Source organism: Mus caroli, unplaced genomic scaffold (assembly GCF_978045245.1).
Source record: "Mus caroli unplaced genomic scaffold, Mus_caroli_1 scaffold_13, whole genome shotgun sequence".
NCBI lineage: Eukaryota > Metazoa > Chordata > Mammalia > Rodentia > Muridae > Mus > Mus caroli.
Genome location: NW_028227268.1, coordinates 15,474,512 through 15,486,965, shown reverse-complemented (window position 1 = coordinate 15,486,965; position 12,454 = coordinate 15,474,512). Strand labels below are relative to the sequence as shown.

The 12,454-nt window shown below is 48.9% G+C and overlaps 1 protein-coding gene across 7 annotated transcripts in view; it reads right to left on the bottom strand.

Annotated features, from left to right (window-relative positions):
- Positions 1–2,569: 2,569 nt before the first annotated feature.
- The window catches only part of Pecam1 (platelet and endothelial cell adhesion molecule 1), a 60,137-nt gene continuing 50,252 nt past the window's right edge, over positions 2,570–12,454 (bottom strand). For 4 of the 7 annotated variants that reach the window (XM_085829465.1, XM_085829468.1, XM_085829467.1 and 1 more), the window contains 2 exons: positions 10,030–10,052; positions 2,570–3,522 (listed from right to left, as the gene is read on the bottom strand). In XM_085829465.1, coding sequence (XP_085685591.1) covers positions 3,493–3,522; positions 10,030–10,052 — 53 coding nt within the window. In that variant the 3' untranslated portion in view covers positions 2,570–3,492. The remainder of the gene's footprint in view (positions 3,523–10,029; positions 10,053–12,454) is intronic. The other 3 variants (XM_085829466.1, XM_085829469.1, XM_085829471.1) reach the window with 1 other exon arrangement.

Below are 12,454 nucleotides of genomic sequence, written 5' to 3'. Positions count from 1 at the left end.
AACCAGGCACACATGGTACACACATACACAGGCAGTCTAAACAATATATATATATATTGTTTAACAAACATATATATAAACAAACATATATATATATATGTTTGTTTTTGTTTTTTTCGAGACAGGGTTTTTCTGTATAGCCCTGGCTGTCCTGGAACTCACTCTGTAGACCAGGCTGACCTCGAACTCAGAAATCTGCCTGCCTCTGCCTCCCGAGTGCTGGGATTAAAGACATGCGCCACCACACCCAACATAAATATTTTTTAAAAATTAAAAATGCCTGACAAAAAGCAGCACTGGGGATAGAGATTTATCTCAATTCACAGCTGTGGGCTATAGCAGCTTATAGTAGGCCCACAGCTGGGGAATAGAGTAGTGTAGTGGTAAATCTGCCCAATCTAGACCTGCAGCTTATAAATATTATAACTGAGTTGTGTGTTCTTTGCACAGGTTTATTGGGGTTGGAGATTTACTGCAAATAGCTAGTCCCATCCATCCATGGGTCAAGAGCAGAGAAAATGAATGCAAGCCAGGCTGGCAGTCACCCGGCTTTCTCTAGGCGTCTACAGTCCAGAGGTGCAAACTCAGGGATGGTGCAGCCCACTTTTAGGCTTGGTCTTTCCACATGGTGAAGGCCACCAAGATAACCCCCCCATCCCGACAGACACGAAACCCTCACACCTCCTTTTTTCTTTTGGTTTGTTTTTTGTTTTGGGCATGAATCCCGTGCGTCCAAATATCTGTGAGGTTGTTTTCTGAGAGTTTTTGACCCTTAGTTGATTATTTTTTTCTGAGTATGTATTGGGTTCCTTGGAAAAAGACCCTCACTGCTGCCTTCTTTCCTCCTGAGCCAGTGCATGCCAGGTAAGCACTCTACAAACTGGCTGAGCCCCATCCCCAGCCGGGGACACACTCGTCCAGTCAGCACATGGTGGCAAGGCAGAGCTTCTAAAGATGGCATGGCACCCAGTTCTGACTTAGCCAGCCTGCCCTCACCCTGGCAGACATTCCACACCGTCCCGGGTCCTTTTCCTGGGACCCTGTAGAAGTCCTGAGACTGGGGGGGGGGGTTCTTCATGTTGCAAATTCTGGTCCCAACCATACAAGGCTGAAATAGAATATCTATTGGTATACCAGAAAGGACTGGAGCAGTTGCTGGCACCACACCCAGAGGTGCCAAGACAGTTCAGGAAAAGCGAGACATGTAGACCAGGCAGAAGTTAGGCTGCCATGAGGGACGTTTTCCTAAAAACAAACACTCAGGAAAGATAATCACAATGCAGAAGAGACCTTCACAAAAAATATTCCATATATCTGGCTTTTGGAAGCAATGGCTGAGGGTGCAAAGCTCATCACTGGCTATAAACTGTGTCTGTTCTTCCCCTTTGTCTCAGTCGGGGCTTCTGTTCCTGCACAAACATCAGGACCAAGAAGCAAGTTGGGGAGGAAAGGGTTTATGCAGCTTACATTTTCCAAGTTGCTGTTCATCACCAAAGGAAGTCAGGACTGGAACTCAAGCAGGTCAGGAAACAGGAGCTGATGCAGAGGCCATGGAGGGATGTTCCTTACTGGCTTGCTTCCCCTGCCTTGCTCAGCTCTGTCTCTTGTAGAACCCAGACCACCAACCCAAGGATGGCACCACCCACAAGGGGCTGGGCCCTCCCACCTTGATCACTAATTGAGAAAATGCCTTACAGCTGGATCTCATGGAAGCATTTCCTCAAGGGAGGCTCTTTATGATAACTCCAGCTTGTGTCAGATTGACACACAAAACCAGCCAGTACAACCTCTTTTTTTTTTTTTTAATCATTTTTTAAAAAGATTTATTAAATTATTTTACTTATATGAGTACACTGTAGCTGTCTTCAGACACACCAAAAGAGGGCATTGGATCCCATTACAGATGGTTATGAGCCACCATGTGGTTGCTGGGAATTGAACTCAGGAAGAGCAGTCAGTGTTCCTAACCGCCGAGCCATCATCTCTCCAGCCCCCGTTCTGGCCATTTAATGTGGAGAAGAGACAGTGAGAGTTGAATGGAAGAAGGAAGGGGAAGGAAGACCCAGTGGAAGAGTGAAAGATGGTCCAGTCTTTGAGAGGGAGAAGCAGGAGGATCAAGAGTGTGGGGCTATAGCCGGGCGTGGTGGCACATGCCTTTAATCCCAGCACTCGGGAGGCAGAGGCAGGCAGATTTCTGAGTTCGAGGCCAGCCTGGTCTACAGAGTGAGTTCCAGGACAGCCAGGGCTATACAGAGAAACCTTGCCTCGAAAAACAACAACAACAAACCCCCCCGAAAAACTTAACAAGCATGATGGGAGTGGGGGTGGGGTTGGAGACTAGGGAGGTTGGTGAAGCCCTTGCCTCACCATCATGAGGACCTGAGGTGGACCCTAGCACAGTGCAAAGGCTCCGGCTACCCAGGCTGTTGGTCCCTGTGAGACTCCGCTCGGAGACAAGAGAGAACCGCTTGGTTCTCTGTGACATTGGACACACTGAGAGTCCCTAGGCTTACGTTTATTTTATTGGCATGTGCCCTGTTCCAGTAGATGACACTTGAATGCAGATAACTGAAGAGTAAAAATCAATTTTATTTAATACAACTCCCCTCAGGGGCCCTGTAGCCGGGTGGCTGAGGCAAACTGAGAAGGCGAGGAGGGTTAGGTAATGGTAGTCCACAAAATGTCGGCAGCTCCTGCCCACCCACTCAAGCCCACCCTGGGAAACAGCTCAGACCTTAGGAAACTGTTTCTTTAGCGGGGAATAAATAAAGAAAAATTAGTGAGAAAAGTACACATTTCCTTTTACTATTAAAAAAAAAAATAACAGTTGCTGTAGCCAGCCATTTCTCTTCTTTGGGCCTTCGGCATGGAGTGGAAAGGAAGATCAAGGTGGGCTTTAAGTGCTCGCTCCACTTTCTAGCCTTGCCATTGCCGGCTTGAGGTCCGTCTTCAAGTGACGGGCCATTCCACGGGCATTGCTCCCAGTCAGCTGGTTCGCTTTGTGTGTGTGGGAGGCCACACAGGGGAACCAGGGAAACCTGAGCAGCACTGTATACCTCCAAAGATTAAGATCAACCCAGAAAGAAGAGAACAACAGAAACAAAACAAAACAAAACAAAAAACTAACCCAGTGATTGACAACAGAGCAATAGGGGGCTTCTGTGCAGGAGGACCCACGGAGAAGCACTATCCGAGACTCAACATTTCAGCCTCAGAATTTTCCAGGGCATTATTCTCCTGGAACCTCCTTTCACCTCCCGAAACACAAGGAAGACAGGTCAGGCTGGCCATTAAATAGCGCCTCTGAGTCTCTGTATACCCAACATGAACAAGGCAGCGGGGTTTAAAATTGGATGGCTTGGCCTGAAGGATTACTGCTTTCGGTGGGGACGGGCTCATAAATACGTGCACAGGACTCTTGCAATCCAGGAATCGGCTGCTCTTCTCGGGACATGGACGACCTCCCAGGGACGTGCCCCTGCCTTGGCTGTCTTAAGTTCCATCAAGGGAGCCTTCCATTCTCTGTAGGACAGAAGACAAGAGTTAGGGTTACAACCTGAGGACTAGAGATCACCCTGGAGGAGAGAGGCATAAATTGAACCAGTACAGCACATGAGAACGGCCAAAGGGGCTGAGGATGTCGGTGCTTGGGTGTAATGCTTGCCTAGCATGCAAGAGGTCTAGGCTGCATCACTGTCACCACACATGATTCATGTCTGTAATCCCGGTACTCAGGAGGTAGAGGCAGGAGGATCACAACTTCAAAGTCCAGTTCTAGGTTATCCTGGATACTGGGGACCTTGACTCAAACATACAAAAGCACTGAGCTGTGACACCATCCTTTGGGACTCCATCTTCTAGGGCAGCTTCTTCTCCCACCCCATCTTCTTTTCTCTCCATGATTGCTCTGTAGAGGCTGTCATCACTACCTCTACCTTCTTGCTGTAGTATCAGGTCACTGCTTTGATACCCACGTGCACCCAGTGTGGTGTCCCATGGGTGCGGCACAGGGATCAAATGGAAGGAACCCTCAGGTATGAGAGAGCTTACACCTAACTCCCTCTGGACCTGTGGCTAGCAGACACCTTCTCTAGTCTGCTTTGGTTTTGTGTTTTGAACCAGAAACTCACTCTGTAGCCTGGGCCAGCTCAGTGGTCCTTTGGTCTTAGCTTTCTCAGTGCTGGGATTGTAGACGTGAGTCACCAGGCCATCTTAGGTCCTTAGGTCATCTTAAAAACTTGGTTAACTTAAAAAATGTGGCTGGGTGTGGTGGTGCACACCTTTAGTCCCAGCATCCAGCTGGCAGAGGGAGATCTTTGTGCGTTTATGGCCAGCCTGATCTACATGGCCTGGAATTCCAGCTCTGAGGGGAGCACAGACTGTTAGGGCTTTCTGGTTTCCAGCCTAGTGGAGAATATAGGTACCCCAGGTTCAGTGAGAGAACCTGTTTCAAAGGTAATCATAAGCAACAGCTAGCACCCTCTTTGCCTCATGGTCCCCCCCACACAATCATGTGGGCACACAAATCCTTTATTAAAAAAACATTCTGGGGGGCTGGTGAAATGGCTCAGTAGAAAGGCTTGCTGACTGCCAAGCCTGATAAACTGAGTTCAGTCCCAAGATCCAGAGGTTGAAGGAAAAGAACCAGCTCCCAGAAGCTGTCTCTGCCTGTTGAATGCCTGCATGCGTGCGCAAACGAACATGTAACAAGAATTTAAGGGGAAAAAATCGAGAGTGCATTGTAGTGACAGTTACATTATGAATGTGACTCGTGCAACTGAAGTCTTTGTTTTTAAGTGCCGGGGGAGACATTGCTCCATCTCTGAGCCATCCCCCAGCTCTTGAACGATACTACTTTACAATAATATACTGGTTAATTTTAGGTTGTGTATGTTCTACTGTAATAAAAAAAAAAAGCCAGGCGTGGAGATAAATGTTCAGAATCCAGCACTTGGGGCCATCAAGAGTTCAAAGTAATCCTCGGGCTAACCTGGGCTGTCTTCATATGTGACCTGTCTCAAAATAGCCCCAAAATAGCCCCAAATGGTAGTTTGAGTCACCCACCCACTTCCTGGCTTCTGGACGTTTATCTGACCCAGTACAGATCTCTATCCCGAAGAGGACAGACTCTGTCCCAAGGATTTCATAGTCCACCAATGATTTTGCTTGTGTGTGTGTGTGTGTGTGTGTGTGTGTGTGTGAACAATGTGTGTATATTCAGTTCTGTGCTATGGGGTTCATGTGGAAATCAGGACAGCCTCAAGTATTTTCACCTTCCATTCTGGATGAGATAAGGTCTCTCTCTCTCTCTCTCTCTCTCTCTCTCTCTCTCTCTCTCTCTCTCTCTCTCTCTCTCGTTTGTCAAGACATGGTTTCTCTGTGTAACCCTGGCTGTCCTGGAACTCACTCTGTAGACCAGGCTGGCCTCAAACCCAGAAATCCGCCTGCCTCTGCCTTCCAAGCGCTAGGATAAAGGCGTGAGCCACCACTGCCTGGCTGAGACAACATCTCTTATTGTTCCCTGTTGCTAGTTGGCCCAAGAGTTTCAAGGGGTTCCCCATGTCCCATCTCCACCAAAGAATGCTGGGGTTACCAATGCCTGGCTTTTATGTGGATTGTGGGGTTGAATTCACAGCCTCACAATTGCCACACAGGCGATTACCGGCTGAGCCACCTCCCTGCCCTTTATCAATTCCAGATCAACATTTCGATGAAGTAATTTGGAGGCATGGGCGCATCCCATTCTGACCAGGACACTCCTGAAGTACTCAGAAGGGACCTGAACTGACTTTTAAGATTTTGTAAAGCAGAAAGAAATTTGCAAGCAGAGGAGCTGGGCAGGCTGGGAGATGCGGGAGCTGAGAGCCTTGTAAAGGGAGAGCCCTGAAGAACAGGAAACACAGGCCCACCGTTCAGAACCCTCTGCGGACAGAGGATACCTTACTGTAAGTGGAACTTGACAGAGGTGGGGGCAAAAGAAGACGTAAAGGTTGCCCGGTGTCGTAGGGAACCTGTGGCCAGGCTGGCTGGCTTCCTGGACTCTCCATTTTGTTTGGCTGGGCCTGGGGCTTTTAGTACAGGATGCAGACCTGAGAGGCCCAACTAGGAGAGCAAGACTCTGGCTCCTCCCTTGCCAAGATGGAACTGCACAATGGGGCCAAGCAAGCCGTGTGAGCCCAGAGCGCTGGAGGCTAGCCAGCGCTGGCAGCTGCTGCCTGCCGTTTCCTCCGCTCTCCCAGGGCAGGGAGCTGGGATCCTCGTGTCTATCTAGCCTTTCTGCAGGTCCCAGACCAAGTCTCTCCCTAGACGCCTCTGTTCTCCCTCTCTTAAGGCAAACAGCACTGGATAACAGGACCAAGCTCACAGACAGGAAGGGCTAGTCCATCAGCAGGGCCTGGGGACTTAAAAGTGAAGGTTAACACACCCTCAGTGAGGAGCGGACTTGCTATGCTTTAGTCAGAAGCCAACTGTCAGCTCTGGATCTGCCCTGCTTCTGCTCAGCTTGTGCCGCCCCCCCCCCCCAGTAACCCCAAAGACCTTTCTGACTCCACCTCCTTGCCCGGGTCCCTGACTCCTACTTCTAAAGAGTTCTCAGGGTGAGCACTTCCAGCCTATCAGGAACGAGCTGAGTGTTCTCTTAATCCCTGCAAAATCCAGGTGAGAAGTCACCCTGTTTGCAGATCATGGAAATGGGGCTGGGAGAGATGACTCCGCAGGCAAGAGTGCACAAGCCTGAAGTTCTAACCTTGAAGCCCACAGGAGGGGGAGATGGACTCTCAGACATTATCCTGACTGCATATCACACATACACACACACACACACACACTTTTTATAAAAGTGGTAACTGACGAGAAGTCAGAACCTTACATACAGACTAAGCAGCTAGTTAGGATAATTTTGTATATGGTTCTCCTAGGCCTAAGTCAAGCTTTGGCTTTGATGAATCCTAGGCTTTGAGTGTGTTTCGTGTGTGTGTGTGTGTGTGTGTGTGTGTGTGTGTGTATGTGTGTTTTGCATTTCAGAGCCAATAAAGTAAATCTCTTAACCGTCTCCACTGTTACCAGAGAGCTTGAGGAAAAGATCTTTAAAGGAGACAAGTGGCTTTTTTGTGATGGCTTGAATCTGCAGAGTCTCATTTAACCCTTGAGAAAATCCCAGTGGGCAGATGTTGCTTCGTTATTTTCACTATCACCACCATCGCCATCACTGTCACCCTCGTCACCACCGCCATCCTCATTACAATGATCACCACCATATCCGCATCACCACTACCATCACCATCTCTACTTTAACAGGCAGTGCTGCTTAGGTTTGAGGAAGTCACCCACAAGAAGATTGTAGAATTGGGACCCCATCCTTCAGCAACAGCCTCAGCCCCGCTCCTGAGCAGGTCCTATGACAACTCATCTCCCTGCTGGTCCTGGGGAGGGGGGAAGGGACCCCGTCACGGACAGTGTCTTGTCCCCAACCGGTAAGAGTCAGGGGTTCTGCCCACGATCTGGAGACCTCCACACAGGTCCAGATTCGAGCTCTTTCTTTTAAGCACAGGGTGTTCTCTTCCACGTTATCTGTCTGCATGGGCCACAAACCCGGTTTATAAACAAGGCGAAAAATGGCAAGAGGAAAAAGTGAAGCCAGCCTGTGCCATTGGAGCAAGTCAAACAATACCAAGCTCGTAGCTGGCTAAGTGGCTGTCTCATTGTCCAGATATTTCCTCAGGCCATTAAACAAGCCAGGAATGATTGCCAGGTTTGATTTCAGGAAGGAAGCCCCTCCCATTTCCCTGCTGAGCAATTCAGTGTTCATTTTCTTCTGACCCACACTGGCTGGTTATTAGGGAAGCGATGCATGCTTCTTTCATAAACAAAAGTTATTTGCTTCAAGATTCAAAATTCACTTCTCAACGACTGGGAAGCCCTGAGTTCCTGCCAGATGGTTTTATTATTTTGGAGGTAGGGCTAGCCCAAGTACTGGGAGCACCCTGCAACCAGAGTAGACTTTGGGGGCTGAGGGAAAGCCATTCTGCTACTGGCCTGGAGTTCAGAGCCTTTGTCCAGAGAGCCCCTTTGGGTGGAAGACAAAGTAACTAGGTTGGTTCGGCAAAGTTCCGATGGCTGGCCTGCTGCCCTGCCTTGGGTGGCCACAGATACATACGGCCATGGGAACAGCCAGAGAACTTTTTTTTTTTAATCAGGGTCCTACTCTGCCTGTGAAGCAAGCTTGTCATTATTCTCACCTCTTGGGAAACAGTCACTTTTTTTTTCCTTTTGAGACAAGGTTTCTCTGTGTAACAGAGCCCTGACTGTCTTGGAACTCAGGGTTAAAGGACTGGCCTTGAACTCACAGAGATCATTTACTACCTCTGCCTCCTTCACTCTAAGCACCACCAAGCCTGGCTTGTGTCACTTCTTAACACTGAGGACAAAGCCCAGGCCAGGGCTTTTGGAGACGTGGCCTCTGTTTCGGCTTCTCAGGGATTCTTGATGTTTTTGCAAGGCAGGCCCCCCATTTCTTCGTCTATGAAATAGGCTCCCTTGCCCCTTCCGATACAACACTGCTCCCAGCAGCCTGGGTGGGTGCAGGCTAGGGAAGCTGTCCACCTCGTTCCTCTTCTTAAGCAGACAGCCTTCATCCCTACAGAGAATGTCAGCGCCTTCCTGTCTGTCCAGAGCATAATAAACTCTGTTTAACAAGAATTCAGACCCAGCAAAACAAAGGAAGCCAGGGCCCCACTGAAGGCTATAGAGAAGTCTTGCTGGAAGTTTCTCCCAGACCCAAAAGACCAGTTCAGAAGCCAGTTCCTCATTTTTGAAGATAATAGCTGCCCTGTTAACCCCTGTGCTGCTGGGTGCCCACAGACAGGCTGGGAACCGGAAGGCAGTGGGTTATGAATGGGTTGAACTTAAACCCCTTCCCTCCCTCCCTCCTGAGTTTATTGTACATCCTTTTGTGTGTGTGTGTGTGAGTGTGTGTGTGTGTGTGTGCGTGCACATGCCTGTGTGTGAATGTTCCTTTGTGAGTGTGTCTACGTGCGTATAGAAGCCAGATGGCAATCTCAGACGTCATTCCTTAAGAACCATTCATCTTTTTCCTTTCCTTTCCTTTCCTTTCCTTTCCTTTCCTTTCCTTTCCTTTCCTTTCCTTTCCTTTCCTTTCCTTTCTTCCTTCCTTCCCTTCTTTCAACAGGGTCTCTTGTTAGCCTTAGGCTCACCATGTAGGTTGGCAAGCCCCAGAGACCTGTCCTCACCTCCCTAGGACTGCAGAGACCTGTCCTCACCTCCCCAGGACTGCAGAGACCTGTCCTCACCTCCCCAGGACTGCAGAGACCTGTCCTCACCTCCCCAGGACTGGGATCTCACATGTTTGTCGCTACAACTGAATTTTTCACTTTGGGTTCTAGGATTAAACCCAGATCCTTGTGTAAGTAAGTGGCCAACTCCCCTATCTCCCTACCCCTCCTCTCTTCATCTCTCTTCCCTTCTCCTTCCTCCTTCCTTTTCCTCTCCCCTTCCCTCTCTCACTAGGGACTTAGTATGCAGTCCAAACTGGTCTTGCACACAAGCTCCTCTCTCAAGCGTGTGTCACTCACTATGCCCGAGACTCTTACTAAAAGAGCAGAAAGACTCCCAACTACATGGGAGGATTCCCAGGGTCTCTCTCCCTATATAGACTGAGCTGTAATGGTATAGACAGGAAGAGAGAATTAATTAGTACTGGAACTGGCTTAGACTGCCAGAGGATGCCACGGTTCCTGGTCTAAAATAGGCCAGGTTAGAACAAGGTGCTGGCGAGAATCAGTAGAAAGCAGACCCTGGACAAATTGGGAAATAGTTCGTTGTTCTATAGAACACCTTTGTAAAGCAACAGCAACAAAACCCAGTCACATACTGCAGTCCTGAAAGGGAATTCTATAGCCAAGGAAGGCCTCAAACGTCAACAACACTCCTCAGTGTGGTGATTCAGGTATGAGCTACTACCAAGCTTCATGGGTGTATTTTTAACGTAGTGTGTGTGACGTGTGTACTTACAGAGTATCTGTTTTCCATGAGATCTGCAAAACAAAGACAGTACAATGGTGAGTGTGCGAGGTGGGGCAGCTTCACACTGGATCTGCTGCTGGAATTGTGCAGTGTGGCAAATGGCAAAGGGATGATATAGAGGAGGGTTGGGGATGGGACAGAACACTAGTGTATAAGGGCCTTTTCTACTGATGGCCTTTTGTCTCTAGGCGAGTCCCTGGGATCTTCTCAGCCATGAGATAGGCATGTAGAGTCCCTGGAACTTCATTTGACCTTTTTGTGTGCTAGCTTTGATTTTTTTTTTTTTTTAAATTAGGGCTTCATGTAGGCCAGGCTAGCCCTTTAACTTACTATGTAGTCCAGGATAACCTTGAGTTTCTGAGCCTTCCATTTCCCAATTATAGGCATGAACCACCACACACAGTTCATGGGGTGCTAAGAATGAAGTCCAGGACCCAGTGCATGCTAAGCAAGCATTCTACCAACTACACCCCCACTGTGGCTTTTCTTAAATACAGGAGCTCTTTATGTAGCCCTGGATGTATCCTCAAGGTATCCCCAAACTCCCAGAAATCCACCTGCCTCTGCCTCCAGAGTGCTGGGATCGAAGAAGCGCAGCTTCTTGTGTGGCATTTTAAAGAGTTTTAATTAGTAGAGAAAAATAGAAAATAACAGGAAATTAGAAAGTTGCAAATAAAAGTGATCTCTGCTCCCACCCTCCACCCACTTTTGGTCCCTTCCACTGTCCCCTAGCAGTGTTCTGAGTGGACTGTTGGGGAGGGTCAAGGGAAGTTAGGGTGGTAGGCCCGTGACGTGTTCTACCCTGTCCTTTCGTGCAGTGTGGTTTTGTAAGAACTTTCATGACCTTTCTTTTTCTTTCCTTTTTTTTTTTTTTTTTTTCGAGACAGGGTTTCTCTGTGTAGCCCTGGTTGTCCTGGAACTCACTCTGTAGACCAGGCTGGCCTTGAACTCAGAAATCCGCCTGCCTCTGCCTCCCAAGTGCTGGGATTAAAGGCGTGCGCCACCACACCTGGCTCATGGCCTTTCTTAAATGCAAAACTGCCCAGGTAGCTACACTGTCAAGTTAAGTGGCTACACAGCTGATTGCTTAACCAGGTTCCTAACTTTAAAAAGCTAAGTTCTGGGGCTGGAGAGATCGCTTAGTGGTTAAGGACACTGGCTACCCTTCCAGAGGTCCCAGAGTCGATTTCCAGTACCTACATGGTGGTTCACAACTGTCTATAATTTTAGTCTTAGGGCAGGCATCTTATACCTTCTGCTGGCTTCCTCCGGTACCAGGCACACACATGCTACACAGACGTGCACACAGTCAGAGCCCCCATACACATAAACAAAACTTAAAAACAAAAGAGGTTCTGTCTATGAGTTTGCTGTCTTAAGTAAATAATGTTGCCAATATCTTTGGCAGCAAATCTATTCTCACAGTTGATTTTACACTGTCTGCCCATTCCTGGGAGTAAGGATGGAAGGGGAGGAGGTGGAAGAGGAAGAGGAGGAGAAGAGGAGAAAGAAGAAGAGGAGGAGGAAGAGGAGAAAGAAGAGGAGGAAGAGGAAGAAGAAGAGGAGGAGGAGGAGGATAACTCAGGCTCTTGGCATCCATGGCCAAACTGCCTAAGAGCAGAGCCTGCAATTTCCCTTTCCCATATGAGGCTCATGTTGACGAATCCTTTTGTCAGAATGCACACCGTGCCCGGCTGCCCTGCCAGGCCACCGTTGTTATGCCCGTGGCCTCTGACAAAAGCCTGGAAGTGGAGAGAGTGAGAGAGCAGGAAGCTCTGCATGGAAGGATCACATCACTGGGAGAGGAGCCTCACCACCAGATGGGAGGCCGGGGTAGGATTTGCCTCTTCGCACTGGGCCAGACTCTCCCGCCCATCCCAGCGACTGACTCTGTGTTGGGGCTAATTCTCCAGGTCTGGTGGAAACAGCAGCAATGAATACCTCATGTGCTCTCTGGGAAAAAAGTTCCCATGTGCTGGGGGGCAGGGCAGGGGTGGGGACAGGGTGGGGGGTTAGGGGTTGGTGGCTGCTCTTACAGATGCTAAAGGTCATGGCGAGAAAGCCAAGAACAAGGGTGCAGGCCAGCTGGTTACGTGCTTGCCTGGAACACGTGGAGCCCTGGAGCTGACTGACCCCCAGTATCATAGAAATTGGTGTGGCAGCACGGGGCTTGTAAAGCCTGGTGTTAGGTGGAGGCGGGAGGACCGGGAGTTCAAGGTCATCCTCAGAGAGAGAGAAACAGACAGACAGGCAGAGACGTAGAGGAAGAAGAGGTGGAAAAGGGGGAGAAAGAGAGAGAAAGATAGAAGGCAAAACCAAAAAAAATCCTAAGAAACAAACAAAGAAAAAACCCTTTGAGCCTTGTATGGTAGCTCTCTGTAAATCCAGCACTCAAGCTGCAAGGCAGGGGGAT